The sequence below is a fragment of the Nicotiana tomentosiformis genome, chromosome 6, assembly GCF_000390325.3.
Source record: "Nicotiana tomentosiformis chromosome 6, ASM39032v3, whole genome shotgun sequence".
NCBI classification, from domain to species: domain Eukaryota; kingdom Viridiplantae; phylum Streptophyta; class Magnoliopsida; order Solanales; family Solanaceae; genus Nicotiana; species Nicotiana tomentosiformis.
This window is the reverse complement of record NC_090817.1, coordinates 8,630,203-8,655,373: the sequence shown is the minus strand read 5'-3', so window position 1 is coordinate 8,655,373 and position 25,171 is coordinate 8,630,203. Positions and strand designations below refer to the sequence as shown.

At 36.6% G+C, this 25,171-nt stretch overlaps 2 protein-coding genes across 3 annotated transcripts; both read left to right on the top strand.

Annotated features, from left to right (window-relative positions):
* Positions 1–349: 349 nt before the first annotated feature.
* On the top strand, positions 350–3,301 carry LOC104102805 (cyclin-dependent kinase F-1). The gene is made up of 2 exons (XM_009610637.4): positions 350–876; positions 1,985–3,301. The coding sequence occupies exons 1-2, from the start codon at positions 391–393 to the stop codon at positions 2,918–2,920; spliced, it is 1,422 nt and encodes a 473-aa protein (XP_009608932.1). The 5' UTR covers positions 350–390; the 3' UTR covers positions 2,921–3,301.
* Positions 3,302–6,894: 3,593 nt separating this feature from the next.
* On the top strand, positions 6,895–25,045 carry LOC104102804 (protein tesmin/TSO1-like CXC 5). Of its 2 annotated transcripts, XR_687770.4 has the most exons (9): positions 6,895–7,589; positions 9,518–9,628; positions 11,136–11,313; positions 13,387–13,743; positions 14,040–14,140; positions 14,215–14,309; positions 20,120–20,539; positions 21,538–21,774; positions 24,599–24,738. XR_687770.4 is itself a non-coding variant. In XM_009610634.4 (8 exons), exons 1-8 carry the CDS (start codon positions 7,264–7,266, stop codon positions 24,844–24,846), a joined length of 1,836 nt encoding a protein of 611 aa, XP_009608929.1. In that variant the 5' UTR covers positions 6,895–7,263; the 3' UTR covers positions 24,847–25,045. The 2 variants fall into 2 exon arrangements, 1 of the variants encoding a protein (XP_009608929.1); XM_009610634.4 differs by lacking the exon at positions 21,538–21,774 and having other exon boundaries at positions 24,599–25,045.
* Positions 25,046–25,171: the final 126 nt, after the last annotated feature.

Sequence of the window (25,171 nt, the reverse complement as noted above, 5' to 3'; positions counted from 1 at the left end):
CTTGAAGAGTTAAGAAAAAATAATTTTTAGGACTCAATGACAAGAAACTCCCGATCCCTACTTTCTTGATTCTTTATTTTTAATTTTCTTCTAATATATATTTTATAATTAAAATATATTTTAATAATATTTACTAATGTGATTTTTTAAAAAAGTATGGGGTAACCCTAAGACTAGTAATAATAATAATAATAATTGTGCTTTGAGCAAACGAAGTTGAATAGTTTTATAGTGGAAAAAGATAAAGTCAAAGTTGGATTTTTCAAAATTTTATGTTTAGTCTAACTTCGATGCACGTGCAATGACTCCACCTCACGTGACATAGCCAATTTTCTTCTTCTTCTTCAAAACAAACCAAAAGAAAGAAAAGAAAAAGGAAATACCTTAACAATGGACCCTCCACACGAAAAGAGCTGGAGCATCCATACCCGAAAAGAAATCACCACAAAATACGAAATCTTCAACCGAATCGGCGCCGGCGCATATTCCGACGTCTACAAAGCTCGCCGGCGATCTGACTCCGTTACCGTCGCCCTTAAAGAAATCCACGATTACCAATCAGCTTGTCGAGAAATCGAAGCCTTACAAATCCTTCAGCACTGTCCAAACGTCGTCGTTTTATACGAGTATTTTTGGAGAGAAGATGAAGATGCTGTACTCGTATTGGAATATTTGCCTACAGATTTGAGCTCTCTTATAAAAGAAGCGAAGAATTGGGAAAATGGATTGGGCCTTGGGGAGATTAAGAAGTGGATGGTCCAGATCTTATGTGGAGTTGATGCTTGTCATAGGAATTCGATTGTACATAGGGACTTGAAGCCTGAAAATTTGTTGATTTCTGATAATGGAGTCCTCAAGTTAGCTGATTTTGGCCAGGTTCTCAGTTTTTCTGCTTTTTCGAGATATCAAAATTTTCCATTTCGATTCGATATTTCTGATTTATTTGAGCTTAGAAAATTGTCTTTTACCACATGCACAGAGCTCGTCAAGATGTGAACTTTAATATGTGTTCCTCGTCAAATATTCATCGTTTATTACTAGTAGAGTTTTGATTGCAATTCATAAGAGAATTACAGGCACAGCTTAGCAACAGGTGCAGTCGGCTGGGCGATTAACTCATTTAAAGACCACTTTATACCTATGTTGCTCGGACTCTCCAAAAATATCACGAGGTGCGTGTCGGATCCTCCAAAAGTAGTGTATTTTTGGAGGATCCGACATGGTGCGGCACATTTTGGATAGTCCGCGCAACATAGTTTTATGCAAGGATCTTATACTAGAACTCTGGAAGATATTAGCCTCTGAGGTATCCATTCACTAAGCTCCCTGTTCGAGTTAGTATCTCTATACGAAGGCTAATCCAGGATATAGAGTGAGTGAGTTTAGAATGAGTGTGATGTTATTATATAAGTACTAGTTATTTATACCTTTTTTTTTTTGTTGGGCAATATTATGGAATCCATGCATACTTAGTGAAAGATAGGACATTATAGAAGAAAATGATTTGTATATTTGATACCAATTAGTTGGGTATATGTTTTAATCATATTAGTACGTTTTTTTAGTTCCTATGCTTTCTAAGAGTCTTTTAGCCTTGTCAGAGATTTATATGTCAGTAGAAATATAGAGAACTTATTTGTATAACTTTGGCCTGATATGGAGTTTAAATGGAGAAACATGGTCATTGAGAATGCATATAGCAGACCCCAGCTTGTTTGGACTGCGGCGTAGTAGTTGTTATTGCTCTTTGTATGTGTATGCTTCGAGCCAAAAGCAATAGTTAATTGAACCTACAGTAGTCACGTTAGATCGCCCCCCCCCCCCCCCCAGCTCTATATGCATAACCTTTGTTCTCACAAGCATAGGGTCTTCTTCAGGATATCCATAGTGCTTTTGTTCTTCTGCTGGAACATCCTCTAATACCTGAACTCTTTTCAAGGCCGCTTCTGATTAATGTTCTTTCCTTTATCACAACATGACACAGGCTAGGATACTACTGGTCCCCGGGTTTGTAGCTGCTAATGACAATCAACAGCCATACGTACAGAGCAATCCCGATCAGGCAACTGTGGCCGGTCCATCACATTTCAAGCACATATCAGATGTGTCTTCTGAAGGAGGTCTATTTATTGAAGAGCAAGCATCTCTGGTTCAACCCGAACGCCTTGGAGAGTCGGATGATCTGAGATCCAGGTTCTTGGATGACATTGATAAAGATAGTAATATTCAAGATGGAGACACTTCCTGTCTAGCTACAGGCACCATGAGTAATGTTGAGGAAGATCTCTTACCGGGAACATATTCCTACGATGTTGAAGATGGTGAACATGATTGTTTTCCTCCCCTTACATCCTGCGTTGGAACTCGTTGGTACAAGGCACCTGAGCTACTTTATGGATCCACAAATTATGGGCCGGAGATTGATTTGTGGTCATTAGGTTGTATTTTTGCGGAGGTTTTGCGTCTGGAATCACTTTTTCCTGGAAATTCAGACATTGATCAACTCGGCAGAATATTTAGTGTTCTTGGAAACTTATCTGAAGAAGTTTGGCCTGGTTGCGCAAATCTTCCTGATTACAAGATAATTTCATTTGGTAAAGTAGATAATCCAATTGGCTTAGAAGCATGTCTATCCAACAGGTCAACTGACGAAATTCTGCTCGTAAAAAAGTTGCTATGTTTTGACCCGGCTGGTAGAGCTACTGCAATGGAATTACTACATGACAAGTATCTGAACGAAGATCCTTTGCCTGTCCTATCGTCTGAACTGAGGATTCCCTCCAAACATAGTGGCGCAGATGAAGATTCACCTGATGAATTAGGTGATTATAGGGATTTTAACTCTGACTCAGACTTTGATGATTTTGGCCCAGTGAAAGTATCAAGTACTGATTATGGTTTCTCAATCAAGTTTTCTTGAGCCCCCGGGTGTATAATTTTGTTCAAAATTTACTTCCTTTTTTCCCCAAAATTTTGTGGCTGAGCTGTCCTCACATTGGTAGAAGCGATTCCTCTCAGAGTGATAGAGATTCTCAGTTTGCCATGTGATATTCAAGTATCATCATTTTGTTGCAGTACTTCATATATTTTGTTGTAGGGGCTTCTCAAAGTTTTGTAAGTTGTAACAATTGTGGCTTCCTCTGTTGGAATAGCAATTAAGAAACTGAGACATATACGTAAACGGCAAGTCTATATTATTAGTATTGTTTTTGTGCTGAAGGAGACTTCTTGTATTGTGCTACAATCTACTTAAAAGGTTCTACAGCTACTTCAATGAAGAATTGGATCCCATCTGTTTCAATTTCAGGTATATAGTTATTAAGTATTTTTTTGGTTTCCCATCCGGTGTCCGGTACCTGCATTGGGGCCCGATTAAATTCGGATTCGTGCCGGGAAGTCCCACATTGGGGGTAAAATGTTCCCTAACAAATGTGACTCCATACCCGGGACGCGAACTCGAGACCTCATGGTTAAAGGATATATAGTTATTAAGTTGTCCTCAATATTGTCAGTACCTTTGCTTGTGCAGCCTCGAGATTTTGCTCTCATTTTGCGCAGGACTGTTTTTTTCAATTGCAAATTAACCCCTCAAAATTTGAAACGTGGAAGTGATATTGTTTCATCGAAAAGCACTTTCTCTTCCTTTAGTCATTGACTAATATGTTACCAGAAAGTTTTGGTGGAACTGGAACAAAGCTGGTGACTTTGCAATAACACTAAGATAACATATTTATTCCATGGTAACCTTCTTATTTCCCAGTTTCGCTTTGTGTCTCTTTCTTCCACTTCCCTTGGTAGGTAAAACAAATTTTCATTTCAAAAGACATACGTACACAATTCTGAAAAAAAAAACTTAAAATAATCCTTTAAGTTTGAGATTACACTCAAAATGATCCCTAACATATTAGACGATATTTTCTTTTTTGGTTTCACCATTTGGTATTCAAAATTTTCTAGACCGATTTATTCTGATTCACTCCAAACCAAGAGTTTATTCATTCTTAAGGCTCAAATTGAGACCTCTGATTAAGCGTGGAATGATTTCATCCATCATACCATACTCTTTGAAGAATTATTAACCGTCCTCGAAATATAGGTACATAGTTCCTATCTCATTATCCTCGTTTTGTCTTTCCTCCTTCAATATTATGATTTATGGTCGATTGTCAAACAAAAAAAAAATAAAGGAGAAAAAAAACCATACCCTCTTTGGTCTCACTTGAATCTCTAATTAATAACTGCAAAGATTAATAGTCTAGTGATATAAGTGAAAATTTCTCCCATGATATGTGCGGGTTCAATTCTCACGGTCTCTTTGTGCTCATTTTCTTATCACCAACGTACTAATAGAGAAAAAATATCCCTAGTAAATCTGGTCCGTCTATCCCAATTCCCAAGTGCTTTTTTATACAAACTTCAGCATTCATTGGATCACTAACCTCTTACGCCAAGAAAAAAGTACAGAAATGGTATCAAATAATCATTTTAAAGGGCTTTTATTTAGGAATTAACCTATGTGTCTTAAATTTCAGTTTTTCAATTCAATTTTCAGAATACAAATACCCTAAAATTAAATTTTTTTACTTATATTTTCGGAATAAATAAATACTGATTAATCCGTAAATAACCGAATTAATGATTTTTTATGCACGAGGAAAGTCAACGTCCTCGTGGACCCTTTAGAGCCAAAACCTATTACTACTACTATTTGCATTGTACCTTATTTTATTTTCTTCAAATTAAACATAGCAGAGAGATTTCCTCTATATTAAAAAATAAAATAAAAATAATAATCACGTGCTCTCGAGCCCACCTAATTTCCCGCTCTTCTCTTCCCAAGTAATGATGGCGCTTAATGCCATTCCACATGGCGTCTTACCATTGGTCACTTGACAATTATATGACTGGTGATGTTGGCTGATATAATCCTACCCTATTTTATCTCAAGAAAATGCATTAGCAAAAAAAAAAAAAAAATCTCAAGAAAATGCAGCATATTGTATAGGTTTTCGCAGTTGAAGACTCAACGCAACTAGCATTTTTAAAACGAAATATTGAATTTTTGAATTACTTTCATTTTATCTACAAAATAACAACATATCAAAAGTATTTTCGAACTTTTGTAATCTTAAAGTTGTCATAACCTTTCTATGACAATAAGAACATGTCATTAAGAAAAAATATAAGTTTAAGTTTAAGAAAGTTTTATATATCAAAACGCGTTATTTTTTTGATACAAGGAGGATTTAGAGCTCATTGATACAATGCTCTAATTTGGTGTTTTTAACCATAGTAGTTAGCTTCCGTTTGACTACAGATTTTGGCTACTTTTTTCAAAAAAATAATTTGAAACACTGTTTATTCATTGAATATGATAAGTTTTTGAAAAAAATTGATTTTTTTTTCAAGTTCCCAAAAATTGGTTTAGCGCTATTTATGGATGAAATTCTTTCTTCTGCTCTTAAAACTTAAAGTTTTTTTTTCAAATAAAATGCATGTCCAAAATACAACTTCAACTTCCAAAAAATTATTTTTTAATATAATTTCAAAAATTCAATTTTCAAGTTTCAACCAAATCAATGTTCAAACGCTAGCTTATGTGTGTGTGTGTGATATATATATATATATATATATATATATATATATATATATATATATATATATATATATAACTTGGTGAAGTACTTTTACATTGTGTTACAGTATTATTCTTCTATTAAATCTGTCTTTGAGTTCCATTGTATCAGGTTTAAATAAATAAACAACTATTTCTTGAGGTAATTTATTTATTTTCATCATATTATTCTTTTTGTATGTTTTAATTTTTACTTCAATAGATTCCATTACTCAAATGGTCGCTCAATTATCAAAATTTATCTAATAAAATCTGTCATTCTAAAATAAAAAACCTAAATCACTTGACTTGAAAAAAAATTGAAAATAACATAACAAATGTGAGGATAACCATATCAAACCTCTCTTCTATTTCTGAAGCAACAAAAATATTTATTTACATTCTTCGTCCTTTTCTTGTTTACGAGTTATCCAGAAATTGTGTCATTTTACTTTTCTTGTGGCTTTTTCTTTTTCCTTTCTTAAGCATATATGTTGATGCATATTAAAAAAATGAAAAAAATGAAAATAACAAATGTTGTTGCATATTAAAAAATGTAAAAGTTTGATTTTTTGGATAAGTTTTGTCTATAATAGTAAAAAAAATATTAATTATATAATCATAAAACAACATAACTAACTTAACTAAATTGTTCATTAAACCAGGTTAAGATGATATCTGCTTATTTTGAATTCAATTACAATGTCAGTACATATAATACCCTAATTTTGCTCTTTTTCCTAAATGTTGCAAGCCATCTGCTATCATATCCATTATTATTTTATATAATTTGTTTCATGTTTGGCCATAGATTTTAACTATTTTTTTTTTTCAAAATTTTTTTGAAATACTATTTGTTTATGGAATATGATCAGTTTTTGAAAAAAAATTCAAGTTCCCAAAAACTTTAAGGTAGTTTTTTGGTGAAATTTTGTATTCCACTCACAAAACTTCAATTTTTTTTCCAAATAAAATGTATGTCCAAATATAAATTCAACTTTCAAAAACTCTTTTTTCAGGTTTTAACTAAATCTATGTCCGAACGCTAAGTAAGATTAGTTATTAAATAATAAAAGTGTATCTTATTTAGATGAAATGAGCATGTAAAAAAGAGTGACCGAACACGCATTCTAATTCTCTTCTAATCCGACGGTTATAGATAATCCTACAAAGCTTCTATGAATTTAAGCCGTTAGATTAATTCTCCCCGCAGCCACCGCACGATGAAACTTTTTACCGAAATCGTACCGTCCAATATTTACAAAATTGAATTTCAAAAGCTTTAGAGGGAGCAGCAAATATTTGCTGCTGCTTCTCTTCTTCGAAAAATCCCTTCTTTTCTCCTTCCGCCTGTGTACATACATAAAACACGCACACACACAGTGTATGTGTATTTGTCGATCGAACTTATTGTTGAATTAGGTGAATAATTTGAGTGGATTTCTAGCCAACATTCGCTGGTTTTTTGTAATTTGAATCTGATTTTCGAATTACACAGCTTCACCTGTCGAAATTTTGAATTTTAAGCAGTTTTTTCGTTATGTTTGTTGAAATTTGTGGAATTATCGTGGTATTTGCAGTGGATAATCAGTGAATTTGTGAGATTTTGTAATTTCTGGGCGTTTGTTGAGTTTTTATTGTGTGTTTGAATGGAGAATAGTGAGGGAGGGGATTTTTTCCCTCCTAACAAGGCTCAATCGGAGGTGGCTGTTTCCGCTGATGCAGCTACGACGGTGCAGCCGCAGGTGGCAGTGGATTTTCCGGCGAAGAAGCTGGCTAGGCAGCTGGATTTCACGGTGTTCGGTGGCAGTGGTGGTCAATCTCCGGGCACCGCTATGCCGGAGCAAACAAAGCAGATTCAACCGCTTGTGAAATCAATACAACTGCAAAGGCCACAGACGCAGCAACATATGGTGTTAATGCCGACGAAACAAACTGCGGTGCCGACTACTCATCCTTCAATACGACCTCCTCTGTAAGTATCTACGGAAAAAGAGGGTCTTGTTTTAGCTCATTTAACTGAAATTTGTCAGGATTAGAGGAAATTATAGTTAAAAGTTTGTTATAAACTCTATAATTTGTTTGTTATTTGCTAAAGAATGCATCTTTGAGCATGTAGGAAGAGAATATAAGAAGCCTCTAGGGCTTTGATTCAATGTGAACGGTATTACAGGCAAAGGCCGATTCACAGTTTGAATTTTATGGGTTCCTACAATGACCGCAAGTTAATATAGAATAATATCTTGTGATCAAAGTCAAATATTTATAAATATTTAATGGATTTCTTAATATATATATATCGAGGAATTTAAACTTTATAGGTTCTGGATTCTAGGACAACGACCTCAAGTGCTAGTAACTGAATTTTAAATCTGATTTTTGTACGTATTTGGTGGATTTCTTAACACTTATACAGGGTTTGGGCCAAAGATACTTGGTTTTGCCGAACCCATTTCTTAAAGCCTACATTCGCCCCTGCTTCTTTGAGCATGTAGAAAGAGAATATGAGATGCCTCTAGGGCTTTGGTCAAAAGGTATTATAGGCTATATTTGTGGTAGGCGCACGCCATGAGTTCAAATCTTGGTTGGTGAATGAAGTGTGGTATTTGAATGGGGAATGGTAGAAAGCCCATATCCACTGATTTTCTAAACCAGAAACAATGGATTTCTTGGTTATCCATAAAGAGAAAGACACAGAATTTGAGATTTCTTTCACAAATACTAGGGGCTGTTGCTAGGGAAAGTTCAAGCTTTTCTGGTGGAACTAGGATAGGTAATTAATCAGTAATCTGTTTGTAGGTTAGCGTCAGATGAAAAGGTTAGAAACGAAATTTGTTTCTTATATCCATGAGGAGAGGGGGGAAGTGAGAGCCCGAGAGGGTAGAAAATGTTTGGATTCGGAAATGTTTGAATTTGCCTTTCTTGTTCTTTAGATTTCATTTGGTCCACCTTGCTAGGCTTTTATAAGTGATTCTTTGTTTCTATATTTTGGTTGACTGGTGAGCAGCACATGACATTAGAGATGATAATCATGATCCTTTCCTTACAACCTTGTACTCCCTCCGTTTCAATTTATGTGAACCTGTTTGATTGGGCACGGAGTTTAAGAAAAATTGAAGACTTTTAGAATTTGTGGTCCTAAATAAGTCAAAAAGGGGCCCAGAGTATTTGTGTGGTTATAAAAGCTTCTCATTAAGGGTAGAATTGTAAGTTTAAGATAAATTGCTTCCAAATTTAGAAAGGGGTCATTCTTTTTGGAACGGACCAAAAAGGAAATAGGTTCACATAAACTGGAACGGAGGAGTAAGTCGTTTGCAATTACTTGCTAACTTATGGAAAGAAACAATATTTGTACACATGTAGGCATGCTCCAGCCAAATTGGTTTCCATTTACGCTTGTGGGTCTACTTCACAAAAAGATTTGACTTTTCAGTTTGTTTGTCACACAAATTTCCTTAATTTAAACTGTTAACCTTATATTATTTTGTGGTTAGCCACTCCGAAATCACATTGATTAGTTGATCATAGAGTCTTCTGTCTTGTTGATCCTAAATTTGTCGATAAGTTTCTAAATCATCGTCTGAGTACATCATAATGCTTGTCTCACATCCCTCAGACTTGAAATTGGACATAGTTATCAAAGAGCTCTCTGTTTCTTGTATAAGTAATATTAATATCTACAGTTATCTCATTTTGCTCACCTCAAACATGTAAAATGCTGGGTGTATTTGTGATTTGCCTTGGCTTCACATTTCTAACTGTTGATCATCATCCGTCTAGGGTTTGTTTGTGGGCTCTACACAAGTTTTTGGGATTTTGATTTACGAAGCTGTGAGAGGGAGCATTTTTATGTTAGCTTAGACTGAATATGATCTATATGATGCTAATACTCACTGTTTCCAGGAAACCAGATTCTCCAAGAGCACGGCCAAGGCAAAGTGCTAGTGAGGTAAAAGATGGTACTCCTAAAAAGCAGAAGCAGTGTAACTGCAAACACTCTCGATGTCTAAAGTTGTAAGTACTACCTCCGTCTCATACAGATATGTGGAAAATCTCAAAAATAACTAAAATATATTAATGGATGGCAAACACATGAAGGTAGCACTGATAAGCTCTGAAATGACTGTTCTTCTATTGTCCTTTCGGCACTGATAAGCTCTTAAATTTCTATTTTTTCCCTTCTTGATGGCAAAATATTTGTTGGAAGGGAAATACATGAGGTAATCAAGCATAGATGTGTCTTAAAAAAAACATATTCATTGGTCCAAACAAATATTATCAACTAAACAATTCCCAACAGGAAGGGTTAAGAAAATGGAAAATAAAGATGCGAAATGACCAGATATTGTAAGGATATTTTACTCCTTTTGGCACCTTCGATATGTTTAATCCCTGTTCTAAAGAAGCTAATAATTTTATCCTAGGGCTTATTGGTAATTTTGTAAAAGGAAGGATAATAATGAGATTAAAGCCTATTCTATCACTTAAATTACCTTGGGCACCAGCTCGATTCAATGCTTTTTCCAGGGCCTTTTTTCTTAATCTGTTTAAGTGCGCAAAGTTTCACTTGCAGGAGTATATGTGAATTATTTCTCTTTGTGTCATAGTACTGACTGTCTTTGCATTAATCTTGTGAGCACATACACATAGTGGCAAAATTTTAGGAAAAGTTCTCCGCCGCATACGATTTCCAATCAATGATGACTAGATGTGTACATGGATGTACATTGGCGGTTTGGGGTGGTTTTGAAGTAAAACCATAACCTAATCATATTTTGCACTGGTTTTTCCAAAATATCCAATCAATTTAGTTTAGTTAGCTTGTGGTTGGTTGGTTGACAATTTTGGTAGATTCAGTATAGATTATAGTTTAGGTGTTTACAGTTCAACTATACGTTAGAAAGTCTGGTGTTTTTGGTTATATGACGTTACATTAGGAGCTCAAAGTTTAGGATTATAGACTTTACATATGATAAATTTGGGGTTTAGAGTTTATGTTTTTGTGCTATACATGGAAGTTTGTGGTTTATACATAACATGATTACATACAAAAATTACCAGCTGTAGCCCACATATAAAACCACACTGTTCTTAGTAAATTCACCATTTGCAAAAGTAAACCTTTTGGCCATTAGGTTCTAACCATGAAATAAATGGGCTATTTGTTTCAAAGTGGCCATGCAATACATGTATACAGTCTACATTTTGAAAATGGAGGTTTTATTTGAGTTTTTGCAGCTTTTTATGTATAAAAATCAAAATAAACCACCACAATGGTTTTCTAGGGTTGAAAACCAACCCATGGAAAAGGTCAGTTTGTGGGACATTGGTGTATTTCGGATGGTTTAAGTCAATCCCTTTTTTTCCCTCTCACAGTTAGGGTGCAGGTAATATGTTTATACAATTCCATTCTCTGTTATTTGTAAGATTTATTTCGCTTTTATGCATTACTACTTAGAGTCACTGCTTTAGTTCTTATGCAATGTGACTTTTCTTTGCTTTCTTTCTATTTTTGGATCAGGTATTGTGAATGCTTTGCATCTGGCATATACTGTGATGGGTGCAATTGTAACAATTGTCATAATAATGTTGAAAATGAGCCTGCTAGACGTGAGGCAGTTGAAGCTACTTTAGAGCGTAATCCACATGCATTCAGGCCTAAAATCGCCAGCAGTCCGCATGGAGCTCGAGATAATAAGGTACTTCTTAAAACTAAGCAGATTCGTGGATGATGCTTTCTTAAAAGTTGAACTATTCATAAAAATCTTTATTCTAATTATGCTAGAGATCTGAAGATATCCTGGACATGTTACTCCCATTAATGTCCTTGTGGTCTATGTTACTATTTGTTTATTCAGATTCTCTTCAGGCAATGACCTGGTTAAAAATTGCTGATATGAAAAGTAGGAAATGCAATATAAATATTTACTTGAACTTTCTGAGCTTGAGTAGTCAATTAGGATCAATTTTTAGTTTGACTTTGAGCTCGAATTCAGCTTGTAAATAAATGTAAATGTCAGTGGTTATTCAAGCTTGCATTTGAATACTGGAATTTTGACTAATCTTACAAACAGTAAAAAGTAACCTATATCTGTACCTTATCTAATATAAATCTATATTCTGTGTATTGCGTGTAAGAGTAAGAAAGGTGCTTCTATTAAAGGTATTTTCATAACCAATGCACCCTTTGAAATTTAGTTTGACTGAGAAAACATCACATCAGAGTTTAGATTTTGAATGACTGAGTTTGACTTCTTGAAAATTTTCAAGTTGTATAAAGAGGTATGTTGTCGATCATTTTTGGGACGTCCCAAAATGAGAAGAGTGTCCTATAAGTTTGGACAAAGGAATAGTTTTATGAACTTCTTTATGATTAATTTTAAATCATCTTTTTCCTTCTGGGAAGAAAAAAAAGAAAAAATCATGTCAAAAGAAGAGAGAAAACATAATATATCTAGTATCCTCTTTGTGCTTGACCAAACTAAATGATCCAAATTTTGTCAAAGGAAAACATTCATCAACTATTTGGTGGTTGTAGATTTAACAACTAACAATCTACTTATTGAAAATTGCTGGAATCATTGTTGGAAAAAAAAAAGAGATAATTCTTACCCGGAAGAACTTTAGAGCTAGATAGCCGTTTAGTCAATTATCATTATTATAAAAATTTAACTTTGAGAAATTAATCAAATGCGGCTCCAAAACAACATATCCAGTGTGTTCCCACAAGTAGGGACGGTGGGGTGTACTGAGACCTTACCCCTACCTTGTGTGAGGTAGAGAGGTTGTTTCCGATAGACCCTCGGCTAAAGAAAACATTTTCAAAATAGGTTTGAAAAATACAAGAGTAAAAAATGTTAAAGATAAAAATATTGAAGAAAGAAGTATTGACAGCAAAATAGTAAAGATACAACAACCCAGTAAAATTTCGCAAGGCAGCAAAATAGTAAATATAACCAAAGTAAAAGAAATAACAGTAGTAATAAATTTGAGGGATAAGAAAATAATACAATAATAACAATAATATTGATGAAGTGAAGAGGGAGCAGATAAGGTGCTCTAAACTAGAACCATGCGCTCGACTAACTACTAACCATCTATCCTAATCCTTGACCTCCATACTCTCCTATTTAGGGTCATGTTTTCGGTGAGTTGAATATGTGTCATGTTCTATTTAATCACCTCTTCCCAATTGTTCCTCGGTCTATCTCTACCTCTCCTCAGACCTATCAATGCCAGCCTCTTGCACCTCCTCACTGGGGTATCTGCTCTCCTTCTCTTCACATGCCCGAACCATCTCAGCCTCGCTTCCCTCATTTTGTCTACCACAGAGGCCATTCCCACCTTGTCCCTTATATCTTCATTCCTAATCTTATCTCTCCTAGTTTGCCCACACATCTATCTAAGCATCCTCATTTCCACTACTTTCATTTTCTGAACGTGTGAGTTCGTGAGTGGTCAATACTCTGCCCCATACAACATAGTAGGTCTAACAACCACTTTGTAGAATTTACCTAAAGGGGTCAATCTAACTACGAAGTCAACTTAGTTAACTCAATATGGTGGTTTTGAAGCTGTATCATTTTATACTATTGTTCTCATGATGTCCTAAGAACTTATTCTCTTTTGTGAAATTTTGCTTGATTTCTAGAACTACTTGTGCTTATAAGGATGAATTTGGCAGAGTTGAAATTTGATGTAAATCAAAGTAGCTTCAAATGTTGTTTCTTATTCTATTTGGTAACTTTCGAACTGCGTTTAAACCTTTTTAGGAGGAAATTGGGGATGTCTTAGTCTTGGCAAAGCATAACAAAGGATGCCACTGCAAGAAATCAGGTTGCCTCAAGAAGTATTGTGAGTGCTTCCAAGCCAACATTCTTTGCTCTGAAAATTGTAAATGCATGGACTGCAAAAATTTTGAAGGAAGTGAAGAGAGGCAGGCTCTTTTCCATGGAGATCATGCAAACAACATGGCATATCTCCAGCAGGCGGCAAATGCTGCTATCACAGGGGCCATTGGATCCTCTGGTTATGGATTATCTCCTGTGAACAAGAAAAGAAAGGGCCAGGAGCTGTTCTTTGGGTCATCAGTTAAGGAACCTGTTCACAGGCATGGACAATCCCAACAGGTAAATGATATCCTTTACCATTGAACTCGAGGCATTTTTCAACTGTTTGATTGGTGAAGAATGTCCGAGTTCCTTCTCATTAGTATAATCCACCGGGCATCGCTGCATTGCTGATAATAGTTGATTGCACACTGAAGGGCATGGTTTTCATCAGAGAAAATGCATTTAACAACTGCGTGAAATTCGTTTTCTGGATTTATTCTTGTTGATATTTTTTGCTTAAAATAAGCAGGAGAGACAACTTGCAGCTTCCCAGAAAATAATTGATGGATGAATTAACATACTGTATTATACAGGGGAACCATATCAAGGCTTCTGTCCTACCTTCATTATCTTCAGTTCCTGGTCCTTGTGTTGGAAATGCTGCAACAGTGGGTCCTTCCAAGTTTACTTACAGGTAGCAGTAACTACCCCTAAGAAATTAACCTTTACTGCTCATTCAGCAAACTAATTGTCATGTTATGGTTGAAGGTCTCTGTTGGCAGACCTCATCCAACCACAAGACTTGAAGGAACTTTGCTCAGTTTTAGTTTTACATTCAGGAGAAGCAGCAAAGATGCTGGCAGGTATATATCTTTTAAGTACTTTTGATTACTTGTATGACCAATACGTTTGGTCCATCATCTTTGTTATATTGATTCCACCTTTATGTTCACTTTAAAATCATAAATTGAGTTTCCATTAGAAAGTAAGAAGTTATCAAGACTTTTTTCTGACATAATTTTTAAAATAACGGTTGACGTATTTTCTTTTTGTCTCGTCTGTTGAGCCGAGGGTCTCCCGGAAACAGCCTCCCTACCCCCCTGGTAGGTATAAGGTCTGCGTACACTCTACCCTCCCCAAACCCCACTAGTGGGATTCTACTGGATTGTTGTTGTTGTTGTTGGTTGAAGTATTTTCTTCACTCTCTCGCTTTACTATTTAAGTCTTTTTCCTTCTTGATCCTTGGGAATTATAAACAGCAGCTTAGGGATGAATGGTTTTTTTTTCTTACTCCAAATGGATAATCAGTCAAAGATAATTGGAATGGAGTATGAAATGATTTCTGGTGGAAATGAATTAGATCTAGTTTTCCGCTGGTCGAAACGTGAAAGCACCAAATCATCACAGAAACTCAATTTCTTTAGGCGGCTTGCGTGTGTGAGAATGCACGGGAGAAAAGTCTATTATTATTGTTAATTGTAATACAATGAACTATATTTTTAAGTACTCATAATATATAACCTACTCATATTACCTATAGGACTGGGACTAATTACATATATATTCACATAGCTATTCTAACACTCCCCTCAAGCTGGTGCATACAAATTATATGTACCAAGCTTGTTACATATATAACTAATACGATGACCAGTGAGGGACTTGGTGAAAATATATGCAAGCTGATCATTCGACTTCACAAACTTTGTCGTAATATCTCCTGAGAGTATCTTTTCTCTGACAAAGTGACAGTCAATCTCAATATGTTTAGTTCTCTCATGGAACATCAGATTCAATGCAATATGAAGGACAACTTGATTATCACACACAGGTTCCATTTGGCTGATCTCACCAAATTTCAATTCTTTGAGCAATTGTTTTTTGGTCCAAACTAGCTCACATGTTGCATAGCCATTGCTCGATATTCTGCTTCTGTACTCGATCGAGCAACGACATTCTATTTCTTGCTCTTCTAAGACACCAAGTTACCTCCTTCTAAAACACAATATCCAGACGTAGAACGTCTATCAGAAGGTGATCTTGCACAATCAACATCTGAGTATCCAACGATCTGCTCATGGCCTCGATCCTCAAACAATAGTCCTTTGCCTGGAACTGATTTTATATACCGAAGAATGCGGACAACTTCATCCCAATGATTATCACAGGGAGAATCCATAAACTGACTTACAACACTCACAGGAAAGGAAATGTCAGGTTTAGTCACTGTGAGGTAATTTAATTTACCAACCAGACACCTATATCTTGCAGGATCGCTAAGCGGCTCTCCCTGCCCTGGCAGAAGTTTAGAATTCGGATCCATAGGAGTATCAACAGGTATACAACCTGTCATTCCTGTCTCCTCAAGAATGTCTAAGGCATACTTCCGTTGTGAGATCACAATACCTGAGCTAGACTGCGCGACCTTAATACCCAGAAAATACTTTAATCTACCCAGATCCTTAGTCTACAAGTGCTGAAAGAGATGTTGCTTCAACTTAGTAATACCATCCTGATCATTGCCGGTGATAACAATATCATCAACATAAACCATTAGATAAATACAGAGATTTGAAGCAGAATGCCGATAAAACACAGAGTGATATGCTTTACTACGAGTCATGCCAAACTCCTGAATAACTGTGCTGAACTTACCAAACCAGGCTCGAGGAGACTGCTTTAGACCATAGAGGGACCGGCGCAACCGACATACAAGGCCACTAGACTCCCCCTGAGCAACAAAACCAGGTGGTTGCTCCATATAAACCTCATCCTCAAGGTCACCGTGAAGAAAAGCATTATTAATGTCCAACTGATAGAGAGACCAATGGCGAACAACAGCCATGGATAGAAAAAGGCGGACTGATGCTATTTTAGCAACAGAAGAGAAAGTATCACTGTAATCGAGCCCAAATATCTGAGTATACCCTTTGGCAACAAGACGAGCCTTAAGTCGATCAACCTGGCCATCTGGACCAACTTTAACTGCATACACTCAACGACAACCAACAGTCGATTTACCTGAAGGAAGAGGAACAAGCTCCCAAGTACCACTCGTATGTAAAGCAGATATCTCGTCAATCATAACTTATCGCCATCCTGGATGAGATAGTGCTTCACCTGTAGACTTAGGGATGGAAACAGAGGACAAAGATGATACAAATGCACAATGGGGTGATGACAGACGATGGTAACTTTAACCGATATAATGGGGATTAGGATTAAGTGTGGACCGTATACCTTTCCGTAGTGCAATCGGTTCACTAAGAGGAGACAACCGATGATAAGTCAGGAGTGGTGGAACTGCAGAAGGTTGAACTGGACTAGGTGGTGGAACTTGAGCTATAGGTGCTGGAGCTGGAGTTGTAGATGAAGATGAATGGGAGATAGTGACTGAATCTCCAAAAGATGGAATTGGTAGCACCTCAGAAATATCTAAGTGATTACCTGGACCTGTGAAGTATGATTGAGTTTCAAAGAAGGTAACATCAGCGGACATAAGGTAGCGCCGGAGGTCAGGAGAAAAGCATCGATACCCCTTTTGCATTCTCGAGCAACCCAGAAATACGCACTTACGAGCACGAGGAGCTAACTTATCTTCTCCTGGAGCAAGGTTATGAACAAAACACGTGCTCCCAAAGACACTGGGTGGAAGAGAAAACAAAGGTAAGTGGGGAAACAGGACAGAGAATGGAACTTGATTCCGAATAGCTGAAGATGGCATACGATTAATAAGATAGTAAGATGTAAGAACTGTATCCCCAAAAAACGCAACGGAACATGAGATTGTATGAGTAAGGTACGAGCAGTTTCAATAAGATGTCTATTCTTTCTTTCATCTACCCCATTTTGTTGAGATGTGTACGGACAAGATGTTTGATGAATAATCCCATGAGAGTTCATAAACTACTGGAATGGAGAAGACAAATACTCTAGGGCATTATCACTACGAAATGTGCAGATAGATCCCCAAATTGATTTTGAATTTCAGCGTAGAAGGTCTGGAAAATAGAAAAACAACTCACACCGATTTTTCATCAAAAATATCCAAGTGCACCTGGAATAATCATCAATGAAAATGACAAAGTAGCGGAATCCCAAGGTAGAACTGACCCGACTAGGACCCCAAACATCTGAATGAACTAAAGCAAAAGGTGACTCTGCCCGATTATCAAGACGCCGAGGAAAATGGGAGCGGGTATGCTTACCGAGCTGACATGACTCACGCTCTAGAGTGGACAAGTGAGATAAACCAGGTACCATTTTCTGAAGTTTTGACAAACCGGGATGTCCCAACCGTTTATGTAATAAATCTGGTGAATCAGTAACAGGACAAGTTGAAGGAATACAAGATGTGAGTCCATGTGATTTTGCAAGGATAAGGTAATAAAGTCCATTTGATTCATGCCCGGTACCAATGATTCGCCCTGTACTGTGTTCCTGTATAAAAACAATGTCATCAAGAAATAAAACAGAGCATTTAAGTGATTTGGCTAAGCGACTAACAACTATGAGATTAAAAGGACTACTGGGAACATAGAGAACTGAATTTAAAGGTAAGAAAGGAAGTGGACTTGCTTGACCTATTCCAGTTGCTATGGTTTGAGACCCGTTAGCCATTGTGACTGTTGGAAGAGATTGAGAATATGAAATAGTAGTGAAAAGAGATTTGTTACCAGAGATGTGATCAGATGCACCCGAATCAATGACCCAAGACTCGGAGGATGAAGATTGGGAGACACAAGTCACGCTATTACCTGTTTGAACAACGGAAGCTATCTTTGAAGATGTATGTTTACACGCTTTGTACTGAAGGAACTCAATATAATCCAGTAGAGAGACCATTCAGCTATTCATAGTATTGGATCCCATTTTGCTACAACCAATTTCTCAAATTCTTGACTAAAAGTTGTATGGTTAACCTTGGAATGCCAAATCAGAACACTTTTTTTTTCTTTTTCTTAGTTGGAGTTAAAAATCAAGGTCTTCACTTGAAATAGTAGAAATCAATAACTCCTATGGGAAAACTGATGAAATATTTGGGAAAACACTGTTCACGACAGGAAGAAAACATTGTTCACGCCGGAAAACACTGTAGCTCGTCGGAAAATTCCAAAGTTGTCGGATTAGAAAGAAAATTATATGGACATGCTCGAAATCACCTCCCGAGAAATTTGTCCTGAAGAAGCTGGGCCAAAAAATGGTCGGAACTGCCGGCGCGTGGATCAGAGGTCTCGCCGGAAAATTCACTGTCAGCGAAACGTGAGGGTGCGTGCCAGGTATTCTGGCGGAGATTTTTTTCGGGGTTGGTCGCCGGAGGGTGATCTACTTCGTGCTGGTGTTGGTTTTTGCACAACACCCACAAAAAAGGAACTTTTAAATCGGACAGACCTGCAGCCACCGGAAAATTTTCTGATTAACTGATTTCTTCTTCCCGGAGTCGCTGGTATTTTTGCACAACGATGAATCTCTCACGTTAGCTCTGATACCATGTGAGAATGCACGGGAGAAAAGTCTATTATTATTGTTAATTGTAATACAATGAAGCCAATTTATAAGTACACATAATATATAACCTATAGGTAGTAAGTAACTCTTCCCACCAAGGCTTAGGCCGAGAGGAATTGATCACCTGGTTTTTTATAGGCCTCTACTGAGACTTGAACTTCGGTCTCCTGTAGCTTTTTCCACTTCATTGACTACTCGGCCACACCCTCATGTGCTCATTGAAGTGAGACTCATTTCTTTTTTCCTCCCCCACCTTGTGTTTAAATGAAAGCCTTATGCATAAAACATGTTTTCTGTTAGTATCTATAAGATCTACAGCAGAATTACTTGTGAGTTTGCGCAATTAGGATTAAGCAGAAGCCACATTTAGGTTCTACAGTCACCGCACATGCATTATGATACCCTATCCAAAAATAAACCACAATGTTCCTAACTAGAGCATGAAAGTTGGGCCAGATGTACTCCAATTTGTTAGAGGGAGACTACGCAGATCAGGTAAGGTAATTATGCATAAGCTGGTTTTCAGCTATGTTGCGCGGACTTTCCAAAATGTTGCCGTACCTGTGTCGGATCCTCCAAAAATGCACTACTTTTGGAGGATCCAACAGGCACCCGGCAACATTTTCAGAGAGTCCGAGCAACATAGGTTTTCAGACTGTTATGCCTCCCTGTGCATCTGGTGGATGACAACAGATATATGAATTTAACTTGACTTCTTAATAGTTCTGATTTGAAAAAAAAGGAACTAATGAAAAAGATTATATTTTTTTATCAGTTCTGTGTATAAAGAATGTTTTTGCAAATAGATCTCCTAGAAGAAACACTAGTGATGTACTTCTTTTGCTGAATGGAGAACCCTAGAATCATAAATTGGTTATAATGAGGATTCATCATAAATGGACTAGATCTACTAGACCATCAACCTACCGCAAATCTCTCGTTTATGGGCTTGGGACAGGTAATGTGAGTTCACATAGGATGCTAAGCTCGTATAGGTGGAGTAATGTGTTGAGCATGGACTGAATGTGCAAGTCAGATCTTATGTTGTTGGAAAGATAAGATCTTTCATATGGTGGTTCTACCATGTGATTTTTGTGATTTTATTACACGTTTGCAGTAGTTGGTGTCCAATTATTTTACTGATTACGTGTTGGAATGCTTTCAGATGAAAAGGATGCTTCAATAAAACAGGCTGAGGGGCAGAGAGAAGCTTCCTTGGCTTCATCAACTCAGGAGCGAGTACAAAACCAGAAAGATTCTGGTACTGAGAAGGATATGCTTGACTGTTGTTCAAGTGGGGACCAGGGTGAGAAAATCAGTGTGGAAGAGTCTAGTTTGGATGGTGCTGATGTATCAAAAAGGCCAATGTCGCCAGGGACGTTAGCACTAATGTGTGATGAATCACACACCATGTTTTCAGCTGCTGTTGCTTCCCCTAATGACCTAGCGACTCTTAACTGTAATACATCTTCTCAATTGCCCCACGGGCAGGGCATGACCGAGACGTATGCAGAACAAGAAAGAATCGTGTTGATGAAATTTCGTGATTGTCTTAATAGGCTTGTCGATTTAGGACAACTAAAAGGTAAGTTTCTCTTTCTTTTCTGTCCATACCTGGTTCTTATTCACTGAATATGTAGCTGTTACCAATTTATCTACATCAATGAATCCATAAATAAGCCCCAAAATACATTTCAGTGATACGTTCAATGGCCTCTGTTTAAACTGTTGTCTTTTAGTGTAAATGGGAGATAATTTCCTGTTGGATTCCTGCGTTAGGCAAGAGAAATGTAGTATTATCAGGGATATAAGTGTAATGACCTGAAGAAGAGATGGTAGCTGATAATTGCAATCCATTACTAGATTCCTAAGTATAGCCCAAAATAATTAAATGTGGTTAATTAATTCCCTTATAAATAATCAAATATGCAAGTATCCTGACCAACCTACCTGAGGTACATTGTATAATGTTTGAGTTGGACATGTTTACTTATGTATCCGGATCCTACGGATTGCGGGAGCTTAGTGCACTGGCCTTCCCTTTAATGTATTCTAAAGGATTAATGTGAAGTGCTCAAATCCGTATCATTACCCAATCCATACAAGTATATCAAGACAAATGAATTGTGTACTTGACATAGTTTATGATAACCCACGACCAGACTCCCTGCATACACCATAAATTAGCATGTCATTGGCTACTGAATGTAAAGGAGTGAAGATTGAGAACTCCATTACTCAGTAATCCTTCGAAGTGGAACTATCCCTCTTCCTTCTTTTTCACGGTAATCATAATTCTCTTTTCTAGGAAAAATCCACCTTTCACTTCCTCTTTAGCTCCTGGTAACTGGTTCTTCCCTTTTATGGGTAAGGTAGGAAGTCTATTTACATGCTCGTAAATGTACCGAGTTGGAGCTACGTTGTAAGCATTACATCTATCAACCTACCATCAAACTCGTGACATTGTTCTAATCATTTACATCTATCTGTTCACCCGATAAAATTATAGTATTTGTGCATCTATGCTTTAGTCTATAAAGCAAGATCTTGTATTCAAAGCGTCTCCTATTTCCTTCTCTCCAGAGTGGCTACATTATGTAAGCGGCAGCGGTATCTCAAAATCTTCTGACTGATCAAGATTTTGTTCCCTTTCCACATAGCAAAAATTTCGTCAACTGTTTCTGCATTACCCAATTCAGGCCAACCAAGGCAAGGAATACACCACAAATTTTAGCTACTTCACAGTGAAGGAGCAAGTGACTGATCGTTTCCTCCTGTCTGCCATGCCGCAGACCTGTGCACAGTGGTCTTCTTTTCTGTGTAAGTTATTTATTATAGCTCCATGATCTGCTGTCCAAAGAAAAAAAGATAGTTTCGGACTAAGTTGCTCGGACTCGGGTGCGGGTGTCCGTTACGGGTGCGGATCTAGAGGTCGGATCCTTTATGATCTAAATTTTAAGATGGGGGGTGCGGATACGGGTGCGGGGATTTGGTTAAAAATAATTCAAGTATCTAAAATAGAGTTATAAAATATGTCTAAATTATGAGAGATTATGTGCAAAATTTACCCGGTATATCGAGAAAGAGAAAATACTGATCAAGAGGAGAATCCGAGAAGGAGATAAAAGTAAAATGACTAACGTAGAAATTTCTATATACAAGGTATTCTATTTTCTTCAATTTCACCCTAGCTTTTGTTTTGATTTCAGAAATCATTGTATTTGTCCCTAATTTCTCCGTCGCTTTTGGTTAAAATACCCAAAATCAGTTAAAATACACGTGTGCGGCACGGAAAGTGAAGAGTCCGAGCAATTTAGCTTTCAGAGGCACTCGGTCTGACATATTGCTTTCCAATGATCGAATTCAGCTTCCTAATTCCTTAAAAACTATTCTAGAGTGAATAGATATTAGCAAGAAGCTGCCTTTTTGTTTCCTTCGCAAGTAATTATATCAGCTTCAGTATTTAGTTCCACATATTCTTACAACCTGCTAAAAGCTGATTAATGAACCACAGTTCTCACCTATCTGAAATTCAAATAACTCTACTGGTTACAAGAACACAAATTTGGTGCAATCACAGAGATCATTCATTATTCTCATCCCCAGAAAGGAGATTGAAGTGACGTAAGATTAGACGGATCCTAATCATAGATATTCAGATAACTATGCTTAGCTTTAAGAAGAATTACATGATAAATGAAGACGCAATACATAAAAATAATAAAATTAAGGAGTGCTACCAGAATAATACGTGATAGAAGGGTAATCAATGAAGTAAAAGGCAAGTTCCATAGAACGAATGTGAGACCAACAAGTAATATAGGAGAGAAAGTTGAGTCTGAAATGCCCAACATACCCGCAAGATGGATATCATAGAATAAACTACAGATTTTTAGAGGATGTGCGGTCAACAGGATAGAACAGATTAGAAATAATCACATTCAACAGAGGGTTCAAGTAGCACATATGGAGATAAAGCCAGAGAAGGTTGCCTGAGAGAATTTTGTTCTATCTTATATAGACCTCTATATGCACTGGTTCATTGGCATGACAGTATGATGATTAAATTTTTTGACAATGAACAATATGATAATTAAATGTGATAAAAGAAGAAGAGATAGACCTAATCAATTGGAGGGAAATAGTATCAAAGAACTAAAATCTTGTGGAATTCCATGTAAACTTATTTATTAATGATTGATAATAATGTCTGAATATTGAATGGTATTTCGATTAAATTTTTAAGTATTAAAAGTTAATAATATGTCCAGGTGTATAGCATTGCTTTGTTTTTGGTGTAAAATGGAACAAGTAGATGAGGCTGAATCTATTTTAGAAGTGCTACATTCCCTACAGGTTCAGAAGGGTTATACTTTTGCAAAGTTTCTCTTTTGGCTGCACATGTACAGTTTTAACAGTATATCATTTGTGTTGTTTCATTTATATTATGCCTCACCTTTTCAAAAAATAATAATGTCCAGGTATTGGTTGAAACACGTGATATGGAGTAAGTTAGAATAGTTATAAAGGAAATGACTTCTGCCTATTAGTGAAGGAATTCATGTTTTCCTTTTTGGTGGAATATGTTCTCCTTAGAAAATATTTTCCTATAATCCATAATCAAACATCAAAATATGACTTATTTACAGAAAATATTGTGTCAGCCAAACAAAACCTTAGCTAAAAGCACAAAGTAAAGGATCCAAATAGTCGATACAATTGTTTGGGATTTAATCAGTTGTCTAGGAAAAGATTAGTGAGAGATTTATAGTGCTCCTAACATGTGCCTTAGAAAGGTAAATTATTTACTAGTGGATTGAAATGGACTTGAATAAAATGATGTGGATTTAGAGTAGTTGGCCCAAACTGATTTGTGGTTGAGGCTCAATTGATTGTTGTTTGATTAAATTGATTCAGAATCCTCGTGTATAATAAATCTGCAGAGCTCTAGGTACTGCCACCAGCTCCTTTCTCCATTTTTCTCTTGTATCTCAGATCAATTCCACTTGACCACACTTGCAAGGTCATGGTGAATTAGAACATGTGCTTTGTTCTTCTCGGTTTGTAGAAATTAATTACCTGCGGTCCTAGAAACAAATAAGGAAAGGACGCCTTGCATTAGCTTTGAATGTTCACATAACCTATGCGTACTATCTGTCTCTTAAATTCCTAATATAACCTATCTACTTTTTCATGTTATTTTTATATTCTTAAATCCCTATTAATTTAAATTAAAACATCAATAATACAATTTGTTAGAACTTTTGGTTCAACCATCCGATGCCTGGAATACACTGGCTTGAGTAATCTAGATTCACACCATAGAAAGCCCACTATGGGTGGTTTTTGCGATAGTGGGCTTTGTGTGCTTCCTACCAAAGATGAACTCCATTCCAAGGCTCGAAGCCAAGACTTCTGGTTAAGGGTTGTTAGAACTATTTGTGAAGTATTTAGTTACAGTATCATTTTATAGGCTTTTAGAGCTTTCAACAAAAGAGATTATGCTTGCTTCATATGCAACTGCATACGCGCCCCCCACCCCCACCCCACACTTCCGATTTGCTCCCCTTTTTCTTTATGCTGCTTACCACTGTGTTTCATTTGGAATGACATTATGTAACTAACCATCTATTTCAAATTTCAGAACGAAAATGTTCTTCAATGATCCGAGGTGCTGACCCCGTCGATCAAAAAGATATGATTGGTAATGGTTTTACTACGACTGAAATGAGGAATCAGCATGATTCCTTAAACAATGGTGTTGCCAAGTCTGCTCTTCCTCAGCCAAGAACAACTCAGTTGTTTAGTGCAGTAGTAACTACTGCTAATAATAATCCATTTCCTAAAGTTCATCGTCCAGATGAGAATGGGGATGTCAAACCAAAAATCTGAAAATAAACCGTAGTGAGTTTTAGAATGAGATTTGCCTGTAACTGCTGCTTCTTTTGTAATATTAGGCTTTTATTCATTCTGTCTTTCTTTGATGTAGCAGTGAAGTTCATTCAGGCCCCATTTGTTAGAGCTAACAACCCATGTAACTTCTACCACATTTACTTTAGTATAATTTCAATCAAAATTGTATTTTGTTTAACTTTTTCTTGAATGTGCATCTGCTAGCTAATTGGCACCTAGGGAAGTCAAATGTGTGTAGGGCTGAATTCAAGTGGATTAAAACGGGACATCCGGATTGAGACTCGCTCTTCTCATCTAGAAGAAC